This window comes from Achroia grisella, unplaced genomic scaffold, assembly GCF_030625045.1.
Source record: "Achroia grisella isolate CSIRO2021 unplaced genomic scaffold, CSIRO_AGI_Agris_v1 utg515, whole genome shotgun sequence".
NCBI classification, from domain to species: domain Eukaryota; kingdom Metazoa; phylum Arthropoda; class Insecta; order Lepidoptera; family Pyralidae; genus Achroia; species Achroia grisella.
In genome coordinates, this window is record NW_026712908.1 from 714272 (window position 1) to 733413 (window position 19142).

At 32.8% G+C, this 19142-nt stretch overlaps 1 protein-coding gene across 2 annotated transcripts in view; it reads left to right on the plus strand.

Annotated features, from left to right (window-relative positions):
- The window catches only part of LOC131847096 (bifunctional heparan sulfate N-deacetylase/N-sulfotransferase), a 128777-nt gene that overhangs the window by 68202 nt on the left and 41433 nt on the right, over positions 1-19142 (plus strand). For both annotated transcript variants that reach the window (XM_059196557.1, XM_059196558.1), the window contains exons 2-3: positions 9618-10203; positions 14670-14864. In XM_059196557.1, coding sequence (XP_059052540.1) covers positions 9995-10203; positions 14670-14864 — 404 coding nt within the window. In that variant the 5' untranslated portion in view covers positions 9618-9994. The remainder of the gene's footprint in view (positions 1-9617; positions 10204-14669; positions 14865-19142) is intronic.

Consider the following 19142-nt stretch of genomic DNA (forward strand, 5'->3'; position numbering starts at 1 on the left):
AGTAACATTTATAGAATGTTAATTACCTAAAGAAACTAACCATTTTACTATCCAATTAAAACTTATTTCAATTTAGTTTTATTTTAGATATGTTTCATGGAATGTAAAGGAATATTAATATTCTTTTGCTTGAACAATGTAATTAATATGACTTTTCAAGGATTCCTTGACAGCATGACTTACTTCATAAATGAAACGGAATAAACCTGTCTAGGTATCTATTTACTGTCCTGAAGAGCTTGTGTTGATCAATTGTTCGGAATGGCCGGAAACAAACTGAGTCTGTAAAAGCCAATAGACACTTCGTATCTAAGAGCGAAATTACTCGAAAAATTGGTTTCGAAAGGATCCCTGTGGTAGCGTTATTGAAAAAAGGTCGACTTGATTGATATTCGAACTTTACACGTTGAAACGCTGAAAATGCAGAACGTTTCGGTTTTTCGTCCCTGCAAAAAAAGATTGACTCAATTTGTTCTTGTCCGTTACGCAATAAACTCGGCGTTGGGTATTTTTAACTTCGGATTTATCTTCTGGTAGAGTCTGTAATCGCCCTAATTTCGTCCAACAGAATTAGGATTTAGAGTGTTTAAATGGTAAATTAATGGGTTATGTAAATGTTATAATGAAACATGCTCCCTTATTTTGTCCCATAATGGTCGTTATAATAAAATGTTATTTTGTTATGTGAGTACAGTTACTGTTATCTTATAATTAATTTTTGAGTAAGTACAAAAAATAAATACTTTAAATTGCACTGTTTTTATTAAACATGTGAAATATATTAAATTAAGGCGTGTTATATTTTTGTGTTTATGTAAAATCTGAAGTGATTACTTTTATTCTCCGCTGTGTAAGTGTATAACTTCTTTAATTTTTTACTCATATTGGCCCTAGTCTTAATAGTAATTTTGTCAAGATAAAAGTAGGTATTTTTGTGTTAAAATAAAAGTATAAAAAATAATGTATTCCTACTCTATATTAATTTATTTAATAATCTACTCAATATAAGAATCAATTATCACATATAATATGTTTTCACCACAGACAGTCTCTTGAGATAGCCCAAGTAATCAGCTATAACAAGATTTGCTTTTACGTTTCCTGTACACTTACCTTCATAAAATACGCCATTAGAACACCATTCACGATTCTTTTCAAATACCGTATATTTTTGAAGATATTATTGCAAGCAAAAATTTAATTACCTTGACAGCAGCGCTCTTGAGACTTGAGAGCCATTGTGCTTCAAACAAAACGTCATACGCACTGCCGACGACGGTCACGAGAGAGCTCACCGTGATAGATGATATTCGAGAACAATTAATCTTGGGCAAAATATGCGGACGATTTGCGAGCGAGTGGTCTGGCCTAATGGTCGGGAGGATTATCACGCGTCTGCGTCCCGCGCACCCAGGCCCTCGTCATTAGCGAAAAACCTCCGCTCTGACCTAATAAAACAAAACACTGACCGCTGAAACCATTATAAAAACACGGTGTGTGCATACGAAACACGTTGGAGAAGCAATAACCCACTGGCACTAGCCCATATATCATAGTAAGGGGTTTCATAAAGGAGGCGGCGCAACCCTGCCGCTTGGACACTGAAGGCGTTGTTATGCGACGCCGCTGTCCTCGGATAATGTCTTGCATAAATTCACTCTAATCGGGTAAAGCCAGTGCCACTTGCATAATATAATGCAAACAAGCAATGCACTACATAATTCTGTAGAAGAAAACATTTATACATTTCTCTATTCACCGATGAGCAAATATGTAGGTACTTACACACCAGGAAACTGAAACCTTTCAAATAATTTGGCACTAAATATATGGGAGTGTTTAATTTCAAAATTTTGGGTGTTTCTTCTTTTATTCTTAACAAGTTACAGATGTGAATTTAATCAATAGATTACGTACTTTCAATATCGTTTTAAGATGTTATGATATCTGTAATAGTTGCGGAATAATCGTCTGTGCAAACTTATCGATAGGCGGTATATGAATTCGATTATCTTCCGTAGCAATCAGATAGGAATCACGGTCACTTCTAATATGAATCCTCCTAAAAACACTGCATATATTACAATATGCAGTTTGAAGTGTTATTTTAACTTGCGAATATTAATAATTTGTTGACTTTAATTGCACCGTTAATTAGATATGTAGCTACCACACTATGCTGTAAACACTGAGCCAAGTCACTGTGTGTAATCGACGTTAATTGGTCTGGAGGCAGATTGCCTTTGATTGATTCAATATCAGCGTTCCAATAATCACCAAAAGCAATATAGGCAAACTGATATTTCGGGTCAGAAATTTGAAATATTCTAATATATATATATATATATATCTACATAAAGAGGCTAATTATATATGTGCATACAATAACATAAATTTAAATGGTTTGTTTTAAACATTCCATTATTAAACTTGGAATCCCGATCTAATCGTGTTTACTTCCTATGAATATTAACAGCTTAATATATCCATAACATAATTATTTACCGTGGTACTGGCAATGTAGGTATGAATTAATTATACATGAAATTAATTTATATTAACGTTACCAGTTCCAGGAACGCGCGATGACAAGCTATTCAATTAATTTCTATAGGTACAAATCATTAAAAATAGCTTTAGCCTCCTACAAACTTCACATAGATTTTTCTATGGGAATTGAAAAGGAACATCTACATAATTGAAGGGTGTTTTGGAATGGCATGAGCATTTCTAAAAACCTTATTCTTAATCGCGTGGAGTATTTCTGTGCTAGATTTCTACTCGGTAGTCAGATTGTTCCGGAGGTTACATAATTCAGTAATTTATCCATACTATTGTAAATGCTATAGTGTATCTGTCTATTTATTTGTTATTTTTTCACAACTAAACGGCTGAACGGATCTAATTGAATTTTCATGTATTTATTTATATTATGTGATCGTATGAAGATAAATTGTATCGTGAGAAAGGAGATGCTTTCTTTTATCTCCAAAATAAGAGTAAGGGCGTGTATTTCATTAAGAGTAAGGGCGTGTATTTCATTATCTCTTTCACCGCGTTACAGACTATTTACTGAAAATTTCATGGGAATAAAGTCACTAGTAAGAACTATTTCCTAATAATCGGTATATTGCTTAGCTTAAAATCAGACAATACCTACAATACTGTTATATTCCTATCTGGATTGGGATTATTGGATATTCGAATAATCCCAATCCGAGGCCAAAGTGATCGATTATTTATTCATGGCAAAAGAAGCGTTACGTTAGATACGTTTATAACATGTTTACTCTACCTTTTTCTTTTATATATTTATATATATATATATATATATATGCTTACTAGATACATAGATGTTATTGGATTGTAAAGGTGTAACGAAGGTAACCTAGAACGATATAAGTTCAACATTACTGTTAATGTACCTACCAAAATTACTTTTTAGATAATTATAGCGAATTATACCAAATTATAAAGTTATTCTTGAACATTTCATATGAATCCTTCATGTGATTTGTATTCTGGATTTATTAGAATGAACTTCCTCGGGACTATTGCTAATACCTTTTTAACTATTTTTATCTGTTGCTGAGTTTAGAATATATCTGTTACATATGTGTGTAGGTAATATACGTATACTTAACATTAGGTAACCTTAATCTTAATCAGATTTGGTCTAGTAAACTAATACCATATGCTGCAGTTCAAGCGTGAACTTCTGGTTAACGGTAGAGGGCAAACTCTGGCGCGGCAGTTGCACTGCGCAGGCTAAGTCGCGCGCCAATGCAAATTAGTGAATCACAATTAGTACTCGATTGTTGTTCACACAGCAGCCTTGCATTTAGCAAATTAAACAATCCAGGTGAGAGATTCAGCATATAAATTATGAAGCGCCATACTCTGTGCTTTAACCCAAATTTATTATTGCTAGACTTTTATATACATATATACAGTACGTTGCGAGACCTTACAGTACGTATTCCAGTTCCATCCACGAGTATTTGTCGAAATATGCGAGTTGTTACGATGACCACTATGATAATACCTCGGTTTATTCCATCTGGAATTAAATCATGTCCATATTTATTTTATTATGTCATACACACTGACTTTTTACTAAACGACATCCTCGAATAATATTATCTTTTCATAATGTATATTGAATATCGTTTTTCATACCACACGCTAGAAAAGTTTTGCAGTTAATCTTCAATACATTACATACTTTAGACGTAACGTCATTTGAAAGTTTTTCAATTCCAATATACGTGTTTCTGCAGTTAATCTTCTATTCTATATCTGTACTAATAACATGCCTATAAATAAAAGTGGTATGTTTTTTACTTTTCCTAATTTTTAGGACATCCAAAATAATAATACATCAGTGTAAACCTCGCAATTAACAAAATTGCAAAGACGAATATGTGGCGCTATTTGTTGTACAAACAACGAGCGCGAAATGTCCTCCGGGTTGACAGATGATGTCGGGACAATTAATCTTGACCAAATATGCGGGCTGCGGACTCCGTGGCCCGTGCCTTAATGACGACGTCTGTGTTCCGCTTCTTTACGTTCCACTTCACTCTGCCCTTTATCTCCGGCTATTAGCCTCTAATTATTATTATCACCTAACACATACCACCGGGATAGTATTTCATGAATTATATTCCTGGACGTACTTATGTGAATTCCATATAGTAATTACTAGCTACAGAATCTTTTAATTATCAAATTGTGGTGAATGTAAGAGACAATAAATAATTGGTGCAACGTCCATCACTAGTATAAGTCTGTTGATATTCAAGAACTTTGCAATGTTTACACTCATATCGCGATAGTTATTTTGGGGCAATAGATTGATTGGAGATAGTCAGACCAGATAGTTAGAGACCTTTACTAAAGCAGACATCAAAATATTTCAGTGAATAGCTAATTAATGTTTGTGTAATGTTTTCGTAAAGAAGTATTACAAGTATTACACTCATATCGCGATAGTTATTTTGGGGCAATAGATTGATTGGAGATAGTCAGACCAGATAGTTAGAGACCTTTACTAAAGCAGACATCAAAATATTTCAGTGAATAGCTAATTAATGTTTGTGTAATGTTTTCGTAAAGAAACATCTGGGTCAATAATATTTTGACCGTTACAGTATTTGTTATCTAGTTACATTAAAGGTATCGTATTTTTAGCAGCCCTTATCGAGCTTCACCCGTCGCAATATCTGTAATCAAATCTTAGAAATTAAATTGGTCCCGCGTTCAACTGAGTAAAATTTTAAATCCCTTTCACTTAAGCGATACACCTAGAAATGCGTGAATGTACGTAAGTATAGTGAAAATGTATGCATATGTCAGTTTGCATTTACATTAAACATCAGCTCTTTTCTATCAAGCCAAAAGAAAAAGCTTTTCAATTTATTATAGTATAGTTATAGTATTTCTTTTTGCGTACCGGTTTTGCTAAATCCAAACTGATTGCGATTGTCTTTTCGCAAACGGGGTAGGGTAGGGTAGGTAAGGTTTCCGTTTGATAGACGATCAATATATTGTTGACCCATATATACTTTATTATTTAGTTATCTTTCATATTCTAACGAATGTCCGAATTGTTATGTCAATAAACATCACATCACACATAGATGCTTATAAGTATGTTATGGTCAAAACATGATTTTGCCTGACAACCTCTTTTGCTGTCTGATATTCACACCCTATCAAAACCGACTCGTATGGAAAACATTCCAACACATATACGCGGCCCCAATTGTCACATCGCAAAATATATAATACACGATGTCCTCTTTCGTGTCGGTTATTGACATCGACAGACCCCTGTCATCGTCAGTATCCTGATTCATACGGTGAAATATTTTAGATGAGCGATCCGCACTTTATGGGAGTTTCATGTTAACGTTAGAATTATTATGCGGGTTTTCGAAACCCGTGACGCCGAGGTGTGGTGAACGAGCAAAGTTATAATAACTTGGTCCATCCCTTTGCCGTAATACACTATTGAAACACCATTGTGTTTTGATCTGAAACTGTTGAACTTTATTGTAATGATTATGAATATATTATATACAACTGTGTCATACATTTGTTTGTTTTATATAACGTGCCTTGACCACAGTTACCTCAGTGAATTGAATTTATCAATCATGCATAAACATCAGTCTCGTCACAAATTATAACAAATTATTATATACTAAACCGAATATTCCGTTCACCACTTGAACAATTGTACATTTTCTACATTTCGTCACATTTATGTGAATAATTATTTTTATTTATAATAATCGCTTGTACCGACATCGCACATATACATAAAGCGTAATATGTAACATCTAAGTTCGTTTAAAATAATGTGTATGGTTTATAAATTATGTAACAATGTTTCATACACTACACTTGCAGTAGACTTAGAGATTACCTTTTACATCAGAAACTTACATTACTCTCACTGTCCCATTGCAAAAATGGTGCAGATTATACATGACATTATAACACGTTTCAGATTCTAAACTTTTAGACCGATTTGAATAAAATTGTTTTTATATTTTATCAATACCTTTTTTGTCAATATTATGTTTTTATAATTGTCTTTGCTTATTCGGTCCTTCTGTATTCTGTTCTTGTAGAGAAAGGACCTATCATTTCTTTAGAAAAATACATTTTACAAAACAAAAAGACGTAGAAACGCGTCGCCTAGATACTATAATACAAAACGGGCACGGTTAGGTACTTGTAGAATCTGAGTCCAATTCAATTTCAAGAAAGCAATTCCAAACTCTTTTTCAATTTATATCTTATTATCTGTTTGATTTCTCTTATTGATACATCTTGAGATAGCAAGGCAGTGGAGAGGCAATGGAGTATTTATTATTTTCTTCAAATTTTCAGTTACCTATTTTCAATACTACTCTGTATCACACGCCTGCTAAATTAAAAGCTAGATACAATGATAATTCGAATTAAAACATTATACTAGTAATACCGTACTAGATAAGTGTCTTTTAATCGCATTGTGTATTTGTAAAGGATGCACCTATCTTAAAAAGCAAGCTACGATATTGGCAGTTAAGTTAACGGAGCTATTGTTCGCCGGAATCGACCCGGAGACAATCTTAGACCGTTTCTACGTTTTAAAAATCTTATCTTCACTGCAATGACTACTGTGCTCATCTAGAGCGTACTTTCAGCCTTTTTCTCCTTTTAATTAACAACTTCAACTTTTCTTCGTCTTGTGCTCATTGCGGTAATCATTCTTACTGCGAAGTAAATCTTAACAGAACTAATTTCCTCGCTGCAGTCAGCTAATAATATTCTATTGTTTCCAAGAATGATTATTTTATCTCTATTCACAATACAAACCTTATTAGGAGTTGGGAGTTGGGAAATAAAATCCTATTCGGAAGCGGGCAGTTCGCATTAACCTTTCGAGAAGGGAGGTCCACAGATCCACGGCCCGGTTACAAGCGGGTCATCTGCTAGTTAATATTCAAAGGGTCGCACAATCACGGATTCCGTACACGTTCCTCTTCTACCATCGCCTGGAAACGAGCGTTCGAATCTTCCCTCTTAGTTACCACATAGACCTCTATATTTTTTTTTGCAGTTTAACCTATTTACGAATTGAACTGATACATGACGATATAGCTACTATCGAATAAAAAACCAGGAAGTGCTAACATAATTAGCACACAGCGGTTATCGTATATATTTCGCAGTTAACAGTTACTCATTGTTGTTATATAAAAATGTGTTAAAATTCGTTTGTATGTAATTAAGAACTTTTGTATTATAGCCCCTATAATATATCAGTATTAAATGTATTAGACTATTTCGATATATATAACAGCGTTTTTCAGGATTAGCTTTTTGAAAGGAGATCTGCATAAAAGCAGAATATCCTCAGCTGGTTAATTGATTGCACGTAATAAATAATAATAATAGTAATAACTTACTTTAAAGAGGAATTCAATTTACTTAAAAAGCAATGTAAAATCTGTTTATTTTTTATTCGTGAGTTAATTTAATATTAAAATAATCATTAAACCAGGTATAAGTACATATAAACCTCTGCTATTTTAGTAGGTATAACACCTATTTAGTGAGTTTATTGTGTGGACTATATGGATTGTATTATGAAAACACCCTACACTACTGCAACGAAATAGTTTCAGCAAGACTTAACCACATTGAACCAGACTTAAATTATCCTTGACAACAACACATACTTGACTGTGGTTGTTAACATATCCGAAGTTAAATCAAATATAAACTTATCGTACATCCTATTTGTTAGTTTTAAAAAAGCAGTAATTACTTACAATTTATAAATCATTTATTTAACGTTAAAATTTAATGAATAATTTGTTACTAATGTATAAAAAGACCTACTATATTATGGTAAATTGTATTATAATACCTCTTCATGCCGTCCTCTAATACAGTATTTGTATGATATCTTTATTGAAAGTCGGTTTTGAAAATTATATTTATTTAAAATATTGGATATCGTTTATAATAATATATTCATTTATGTTGGGAGGTTGGAACTGGCCTCTGTAAATTCGGAAAATGGTGTAGCGCGCAGAAACAACGTTTCATTGTCCCTCCCAAATCGGATTTCACATTCATTACTTAACTTTTTGATCAAATTTAATTCAGAATTTTGAGGATCGCTCTTCCAATTTCACAGTTGAATGGATTTGTTTCGGGGCTGCAAAGAAGTGTTTCAATGTAAGCCTTCATTCAAATAACGCGAAGGTCGGATTTGTAGGAGCGGCCGACCGAAGTATTTCCGAGTCGACGGACTCAAAGATCTCCAAAGATAAATTTGTAGCTATATTGGTACATTATGCTATTATATTAACATTATTTGTTAATAATTATGTTTACCAGTTGAAATCTCTAAATGGGAGATATTTACTGGAAGAAATCGTGCCTGTTTGTTGAAGATTAAAATTGTTCTATTAATTTATATAAATATCAGTGCGTTATAAAAATAGTGGAATTCTGTACAAGTGTATATGTTCGGAAATCTGTTATAGCATAATAGTTTGCTATATAACTTTATTTATTTTGTAATTAATGAAATTACTACGGTTACGCATTTATCTATATTTTATGACTCGTGGACTACGACCTATCAGTTATAAATATTCTGTAAGTAAATATCATCTCTATAAACAGTTTTATTATCTGATCTAATAAAATTGGACGAGATTGGAACAATCCTGTCACGCACAGACAGGAATTACAACGACATATTACGGCTAACGATACGCAATGCACATTGAAGGAAAAACCACAGGGAATTCACAGTGGAAAGTTCAGTACAAACTAGCGGCCCGACCCGATTTCGTACGGATACATTATACACCTAAATATTCTTCAGGAATTACTGATTATGATTCAAAGTTTCTATTCGTAATTACATTTGTATTTAATTTATCTTATAGTACGGATTAACTGTTGCATCCTAGATTATGTTTGACAGATTTTTGACAAAGTAGGTATACTCATATGAAATATCCTAATTGATGATCAGGTCATTGTTTATAAAATTGGAAAATTCTCGATAATTAAGTTTATGTTTTTGTTTGTTGCAGATAATACAGATGAGCGCCGAAGCCGGTGCCACAACCCTGCCCAACGGATGCCGTGAGCTCTAGCACCGAGAGCGCACGACGTCGCCGTGATGAGCACAACCCGCCATAATGCGTCGGCGGCCATTTTAAACCGGAGACGAACGCGTTTGTCGGCTCGAGATGGCCGTCAGCCGCGGCTCCCACGCACCAGGCCATCCTGCGCACGCGCGCCCTCAAACCCCCCAGCACTATGAAATGTGGAAACATAGCAAGTGGCGAAAGAAAACGTCACCACCAAGGACAAACGTTGCTGTTAGGGTGCCCAGATAGAGACAGTGCACCGTGATATATATAGAGGCCTAAGTGTTACTGTTTTGTGTAAATATAGTGGTGTGTAAATGTTAAGTATGGGGGAGGTTAGAGGCTTGCGTACACCGCTGCTAGAGTGTGGTGGAGAATACGCCCACCAACACAAGGCGACGGCTCCACGGTGCTGCTTCTGGCTGGCCAGCCACGTCAACTTGAAGAAATGCGTCTTAGGCATCATGTTATTATCCGTCCTCACCAGTTTCTTCTATTCATATTACGTTACAGTGCCGTTCACGAGGTTAGTTATAAACTGTTATATTCTGTGATTTATTTATATTTACTAATATTATAAAGCTAAATATTTTGGTTTGTTGGTAGAACGCGCTAATGCCAGAAATTACTGGCTCAAATTTATAAATGATATATTAGTGTTCCTTAGCCTACTGAGGAAGCCAATATATAGGCTATATAACATCACCCTCCAACTAATAGGAGCAGTACACATCAATGAAAAATGGGAAAATTTATTCCTTTTATCTCTTTTTTTTATATGACGCAGATGAAATAGCCCGTGTCAGCTAGTCTAGAATATTCGTTAATAACAGCTTGTTCTGACTTCGACTTCGTTTTACGTCTGTTCAACCCATATAAATATTTCCGTGATTTAAAGTAAGCATATTTATCAATTCATTATGTATCTCCATAATGAATTGATAAATATGTAGTACTAAAGATATAGTATTACAGATAACTTAAACCATAACAACATTACTTAAACCAGAGTTCCCAGGAGCGCCAAAGCATGAATGGTATTTGATTTTCACATTGTATTATTAATTATTTATAACGTAACCAGTTTCAATAATGATAATAAAATAATGTTATTCACAACATTTACGTACACAAAATCAATGCTTATAATTTTGTGTACATAAATGCGGTCCGTATATTATGAATCAAATAGAGAAATATATTCATATTTAATTAAAATACTCCAACTGAAAATATGCACCATTCGCATAAAATTAAATTTACCTGCTATCACGAACGATTTGGCACAAATGCGCCGAGAATGCGAATTAATAATATGGAATTATTCCTCTCGGTCAGTGCCAATTCGTATTATCATTGGAATCTAGCACAATGCGTTTATGTTTGAATGTTATAGTGCAATTTGTTTAAATAACAATATCAGATGATTGAATACAACATATGTACATTTTCGATCCCATGGATGCTGTAAGAGACAACTAACAAAACAAAGCACAAGTATCTGTGCAAGAGAATGACAACTCGTAATAAAATTGTATGCCAAGCCATCTGGCCACCTTTGTTATAAAGGCTAAATGCTACTATATTATAAAGAGTGTGAAAAAATGATCGTTGTGTTATAATAAACCACTAGCTGACCCTCACAACTTTGTATATATCAATTTCCCTATTTTTGCTGTATTTCATTGCAACTCCGCTCTTATTGGTTAATGCTTGATGTTATGTAGCCTTTCTTGACAAATAGAGTATCACACACCCCGCAAACGTTGGAGTATCGGGGTTGTATGTATCTTAACAATTTATATTGTTGATACCAATCATAAAGAAATTAAAATAAACAATTTTGAACAAAAAATAAAAGTATAGTTTTTTAGAGGTATGAAAAATAGTTTACGTCTTATTGAATATAACTACCAACTTTCATTAGAATCGGTCAAGCTGTATCGGAGGATTTTTGTTCCAAACACACGCGAGAATTTTATATATTGGAGAGACAAAATAAAAATCATTTTTATTAATTTACAAATTAGTTTATATTGTATTAATTTTATCTTTATAATAATAGTAAGGTATATTCTCTTTTAAATTTCCTAGTGGAACGAACTACGGTCGGATTAATTTTTTTTTATAAAGTATCGGTTTTTCTGGGAAATCTTATAATATACAGAAAATTTAATATCAATACGTTGTATAAGTACTAATAGTAATTAATTCATAAAGTAGTTCCTGTAACGGTTAATGTGAGAGTTTGCATAGAAGGTGCGCGTCATTGTTTAACTTGGATTATTTTCCGTTGCGTCGACAGACAAATATTTCCCGCCATCTTTATTTATATAAAGATGGCGGAGCAGATGTAGTCTACAAATTCCCAGTAAAATTAATAATAAAGTTAATATACACGGGGAAAGACGCGCGATTCTTGTTGTATTCTATATGGAAGGTTACGCTTGTTTGTAAAGTAAAGACTTTTTCAGTTAGAAATAAATATTGAAGTAAAACAAAGCCACTTTTTATGAAAGCCTTGAGAGGCCTTAAAGGCAGAAAATAAAAAGTATTGGAGACCCAAGATGATGTTATTAAATTATAGCTTGCTTGCTGGAGTCTTTTCATAAGTTCGTTACTGATTTACTTGTTGATTAAACCTAAGAAATAAAATCTACATTTCTACCAACTATTTTTATTGCTTCACATTTATTGAAAGTGGACTTTAACAAGAAAACTAACACAAACTTAGTTGCAGCGTTTTCTGTTTTCTTTATTGGCATTGACAATTTTTATGGCATAGAAGCGAATATTTCACAGTAATTTATAACGTGACTTAATGTAATTACGGCGGATGTCGTGTAGTTAGAACGATAATATTTTATTTTATCGGCTTAAAATTACGCCACCAAGATGAGCGGTAGGGGCGGCAAGTTTCGCCGACTCAGTTGAATTTATAGCAAAACTTGTGTTCTGGCTAATTAATGGAAGCTGCTTCGTAAACGCGTAGAAAACTCGTTGATTTAATGGTGTATTGTTTTATTATCGTTTACCCCTAACTACTATAAAGTTTTACCTACTTATCTTCTAGTCTGATCTATTATCCGCTATATAGATTACATAATACTTTTAAAGATTCATTTGTAGGTAACAGAAACAGAGAGATATAATATAACAGAAAAAAATAAAAATGTATGTAGTGACTACAATAACAGAACATATAATAGTAATAGTTATTATTACTATTATATGTTCTGTTATTGTAGTCACTACATACATTTTTATTTTATTTAATTAAATGCGAATATCGCTTCTGTTATTAATATATTTAAATTAATACATTTTCATTGGCGATATATTAAATTAATTTAGGTAAATACAGTTAGTTAAAAATCCAAGATTGAGTAGGATGTTTAATACGTACTTCAATTTAACATTATTCAGTATTTAGATTAGTAAGCATCACTATGTTTCGTATTAGCACCACTGAAGTTTCCAATCTGTTGGTTCGGGCGTGGTTTTCATTAAAGCAAAGAGGCCACAAGTCTCAGCCGAGGCTCACAGGACCTCAGCCGCCTAAGGATAAATATTTTCACAAATTCCGGCTTTATTTATTTTACGCTATAGAGATAAACCTTAATGGCTCTTTGATGTGGCTCCAACTTGGAACGCAGCCTTAACTTTGGCAGTCTTTGATTGATTTTCTTCTGAATTTTGCTACGGTAGATAACTTAGTAGCCAATACACATTAAAATTTAATTACTTACCTGATTAAATAATATTGACCTTATAATCTTCTTTATACTTTCCTAAATTATGATCATTTTGTGGTAGATGCGTGTAGAATCTACTTATCAGAATTGATACTAAAACATCTCTGCAACATTTAATATCCTCATCTTGTTAGCCAACATCCATGAAAATCGTATGTGGTTTTAAAAAAATACTAACTATATGTTAGTTTTACTTTGATGTAGTAATTAAAAGTTTTGGGTTTAATATTGACTTTAAAAGGTAACGTCATAGGTACTTTTCTATACTTATATTATATAGAGGAATGATTGATTGTTTTGAATAGGCTCCGAAACTACTGGACCGATTTGAAAAATTCTTTTACCCACAGAATCCTACAAACTAATGACCATAAGCGATAGCATATTTAAAAAAGTCTGAGTCTAAAAGACTTCGATGATGTAAATCAACGTGTGAAAATAAATAATTCTGTTTCTGTATTTCTGTGTTGTTTAGTGCCATTCGGTGACTACTCTATTAATAGTGCGTCGTTCAAGATTAACGCGGACATACAGATTTTATTATATTTATATTTTTCGTACTATTCTTATATATATAGTGATGACCTAACACTTCACGACCTCCTTAATGCAGTGTTTGTTAGTAAAGATGTTTCGCTTCATATTATTAGTTAGTAACCAGGTTAGGAAACAAATTATTATTAATTAGTTCATATATACATTTCCAATGTTATTGAGAGGGCCATATGGGATGGTTATACTTATATAAGTTAAGCGAGAAAGTGTTTATATTTTTATTTACAACTTTAATTTTATATATTATTTTATATTGTTGCCGTTTATTCTAGTAGTTTGACCTTTCCCTCGCATAGTATGTAATCTATTCTAATAATAAAGTTGTCTGCTTATAGACTTATTTATACCGATCTATAATTATAATTATCTTTCTTAAAATAAAGTTAACATAAGAACTTGTGGATAGTATTTTTTTTTTTAATTCTTTATAGTACTTTAAATACATTATTATTTTCATTATAATTAATATGCACAAAGGAGGATATATTTCTAAAAGAGTCTTCCTGTCAACCCAATACAGCGTAGCATAAGAGGTGTTCAGTTGGTTAATATACGCAAATAAATAATTTATAAAAATGTCATAAATAATAAAAAATATAAATTAAGATACAAATTTATATATATATAATACAATATTTATTTCTACTGCTCATTCGGATTTAACAGTGTTACTTTTTTGCAGTCTGGTGTGGCGTGATCGTGTGCCTCGCCCTTTGGCACAGTGCTCACTGCTCGCCTCGCAGCAACAGCAAGCTGAGCGTGACCATCGCTCGGATGCACGTCTGCGCATCGATGCAAAAGTACTTGTCATCGTGGAGTCAGCCTACTCGAAACTTGGACGCGATATCGCCGAGCTGCTTGTCGCCAACCGTATACGGTTAGTCGTATTATAGGAAGTCTATAAAATAAAATATATGGAAAAAACCGATACCACAAACAGCGTGTTTGTGGTATTAAGGAATGTTACGAGGAAACACGGACGTTGAAATATTTGACAGTTGACGGCCCAAGTAGACACATCTCTTTACGAGGGCAGTCGAATCGCGTAAGTACATATTCTAGTTTAGGTGTAGGGAGACATATTATAGCTATGACTTTGTAAAGTATTTTATTTAAAGCAGTTTAGCTCTCTTAACTACGGGTTGAAATGAAATTTACTATAGTGATACCAATGGATACTATTTTTTATTTAACATATAATTATACATTTTTTACACATGTTAAATCTAGGTGAAAATTTTTGTTATAATATCATATACTTTGATGCTAATCGATTACTAGAGTTGGCGTTCTGCATGTAAAGATAAAAAAAAACATTTTTGTGATATCTGTGTTTGACACATTAAAATTATTTATTTTCAATTACGTTTATTAAATACACAAATGTGGATATTATATACAGCCGATAACTTTAGTAATTTTCAAAACTCTTAAAATCACATTTATATAGTACAGAAGATTTCGACTATCCTCACCGAAAGTTCTTTTGTTACATTATATGCATAAGTATCTATTAATTATTGAATTAAGGTTTCGAATACTTACAAGATACCTAATCTAATTATTATAATTTATCGGATCTTATCATACATAAAATGTAAACATTTCATACCATACATCGCTAGATATTTCGACAGTTGTACTTAGAACTCTCATAGCACCGCCAGACCAAAATCTCAGACGGACGGAATCCTTTGATGAATTCTCTACGTTAAAAAAACCCTTGGTTCCGAGCAGACTCGTGTAGCGATGACACTGTCATGTGTCATGACATGACATTGTCTGTGTATATACATGGGAATCAACTAGAACAATACAGACAATCATACTCATGTATACAAATGTTTGCATCGAGCGAGGAATTGAACCCGCGACCATCAGAAGTAAAATGTTGTACTGAATCGCTAGACCACCGAGCCCGTGGAGAACGAATAGATGTAATCTATTCGCTGTGATTTCGATTAGATCCTAATCGATTACGTCAAGTCTCCCTCTCACCCTCTCGTTACTGACTTTCGATATCTATAGACATTGATAGTATCATTGCAATTTAACGTCTTACCAACATTTTTTTTCAATTCAATTAACAGATTGGTATCACGCGAAGAAATTCGTCTATTTCGTGATGAATATTCCATTAGCAATTATTATGAAGAAAGCGCAAGCGATTTTAACGCTCGACTGGCAACACTAGAAATTAACGAATTTATAAAGTAAAACAACAGAAAATAAAAACGTGTATTTCTACCTTGTTATGAAATTTTTACAGTGTATTTCAATTACGGTTTCCAAGGAAATAGGTATCTGAAAATAACATTTCGCTTTAATAACTTTTTGCTTCTTAACCTATATATTGTAGTTGTATGTATGTAGTAACATTGAAGTAACTGGCTTCAATGTTATTTTATTTACTAAGATCAACATAGTGTGTTATGCCCATAATATAGTTTTTCAAAAATTATAGTTTTTTATTGTCAGGATTTTATTAGTCATTATAATATTTTCGATGGGTTAGGTAGTAAAAAATGAGCTCACAATATATTTGTTACCTCAAATGTTGCATGTATATATTATGTATGCAAAAGAAACATTTGATCTGAAGTATACATAGTTTAAAACTTATCTAAACATTATCGGGTTCATTTCACAGATGTTTATTACGAAGGCGTATTCGTATATTATTCGATCCCTTTGTTTATTTTTCTTTTCGGTCGAAAGCGAGACGATCGGTCGTGCTCGTTGACAGCTAATATGCGGACGAATTGATGTAGTGTCTGTGCTAAAGGATTGGGGTGGATCCTATCTTCTGTTGAATACATAGCTCCTTATACAACACAGGGGAGTTCTAATAAATAATTTTAGATTTGTTGCAACAAATATTCTCACTTCAGCTACATATTATACTTTAGGAACCGGTGACGCTACTTGTTTATTCCTCTCATTAGATTTCATTTTTCTCACACCATTTTGTGTGCATATTAATTTAAAATCAATTAACAATCAAGACAACAAATGTAGGCGATAATTTATTACTTAGTAGTAATATTTGTTTACCGTAATCACTCGGAAGTAATTTGTGTTTCAATAAACAAACGATACAAATATATAATTATCCTATTATTAATTTGTTTATGTATAGCTGCCAACTTCAAACACAGGTTTAGGTACATAAATCTATATATCTTCTATTATCAAGGCCGTTCGTACTGAACGTAATAAACTAAAAGAGTGATGGCCCCAGCCGTCTCGCGCTACGGTCTGAAAAGCGTCCTGTGTATTTGTCCCCGGTTTCCCCCCGATTGCGTCATGAGACTTTTTGCTCTTGTTCGGTTAAAAATCGGTTTCCTCTCGAGCCCAGTCAACGAAGCTACGCTTGTTCCTGAAATGTTTGACGACTGCGAGAATTAGTTTTCTTTCGTCATATTTTTTTGCTAGAGCGTTCTATTGAATGTGTATATAATATACTTACTGGCACACATTTGTTTTCATCACGTTTATTTGACTATTGTACTTATTTGGAAACAACTTTAATGACTAATCTATTGTATAATATTGTGTACTGCATTTTATTGGTTTTTTAATATGTTTATTTTTTATATATATTGGATTTAATTATATGGACCTACTGATCAACATATAAAAGTAAATTTGCAGTCTGCGTGGCACAATACATATTTTAATAATTTTGAAGCTAAATAATTAAAAGACAACTCAAATACATAATTTCTTATCATTACTTACGAAACATAAACTATACCTTTTGACTTTTCGTTAAATATTAACTCAACTTTTTAATTTAATCGTATCTGTAATCGTACGATCAAAAGTATCAAAAGGGAATAAATAGTCACAAAGAAAAACAAAAACTCGTACAATCCGTAACTGGCGGGGCAACTCCAAATATTTCCCAATTGTATTACGTACTCCAAGTGGCTAAGTATTCATAAAGTGGAAAGTTAACACAGTAATTGCATTTAATTTGCGAATCAGCGTAGAGGGGCAAGTCAGTCCCATAAGTGGCGAGGGTGGCGCTCAGTTCTCTTGATGAGGTACGGCCGCCTTTTGGACGAGCCCTACAATGTTAACTAGGTTGCGGCCCGCAGCAACATTTCTGTTTATTCTATTTTCTACCCACATTATTTTTGTTTATGTCGTTTTCTTACGAAATGTATGCTTATTATATTTTATAAACATCTTCAAAGGGGGCGACTGCATTTTACGTAGCGTTTATTTATGAATGAACCTGTTTTTTGCATTTTTTAAAAAAATCGTACGGATAAAAACTAGAAAGTTATCAAAGTGCAAATATTACATTCAAATTGTTAGATCGCATTTACTATTGTACAAGAAAAAGCTTGATTTTATTATCAGACCCGTAGAGGTACTAACTGCATAAATGCAAACCCACTTTGCTTGTTGAATTAATTAAAGATTCATATAAAAATTATAGTGCTGAGATGTGATTTGAAACTCTCAACAGGCAACGTTATAAATTATTCAGAAGCTCGGTTAAGTCCTGTACCGGTTAGAACTTAAATACAAAGGGATACATTTGTACCTGAAATGTGAATTATAGTAATTGAAATAGCATGAAGAAAGAAGGGTATGTATGTACGTCACTAACCTTTTATAATGCTTAATGGGGATAAATACATTAACAAGTTAACACTCGAATCTCTGGTTTACTAAACCTATTACCATAAGGACATTGAGAATATTATTTTTTTAACTAATAGTATTCCGCAGTGCTGTCCGCGTGGTATATTATACCTATGTTACTCACTGATGATGTATATTGACATAGATGATAGAATATTTAAATATTTTGTATTGTTCTTTTGGGTGTAGATATTACGTACACATACAAACAATGAAATATTTGCTCTTTATGATATATTATTAATGCAAATAAAAGGGATATATTAAAAAGTTGGAGATTATATAAAACATTAGTGAACCGGAGCAATTAGGGATTTCTATTTTTTTTAGATAAGCTATTTACTATCTATTAATATAATCTACTATGAAAATGTTTAAAATCTGTTATCTATTTCTATGAGTTATTTTTTATCCATGAAGTAATTTTCAATTTTTAATGTTTATTAGTTTAAGAATTTTGCATTGATAATAAAAATATACTTCATTCTCAAATTTG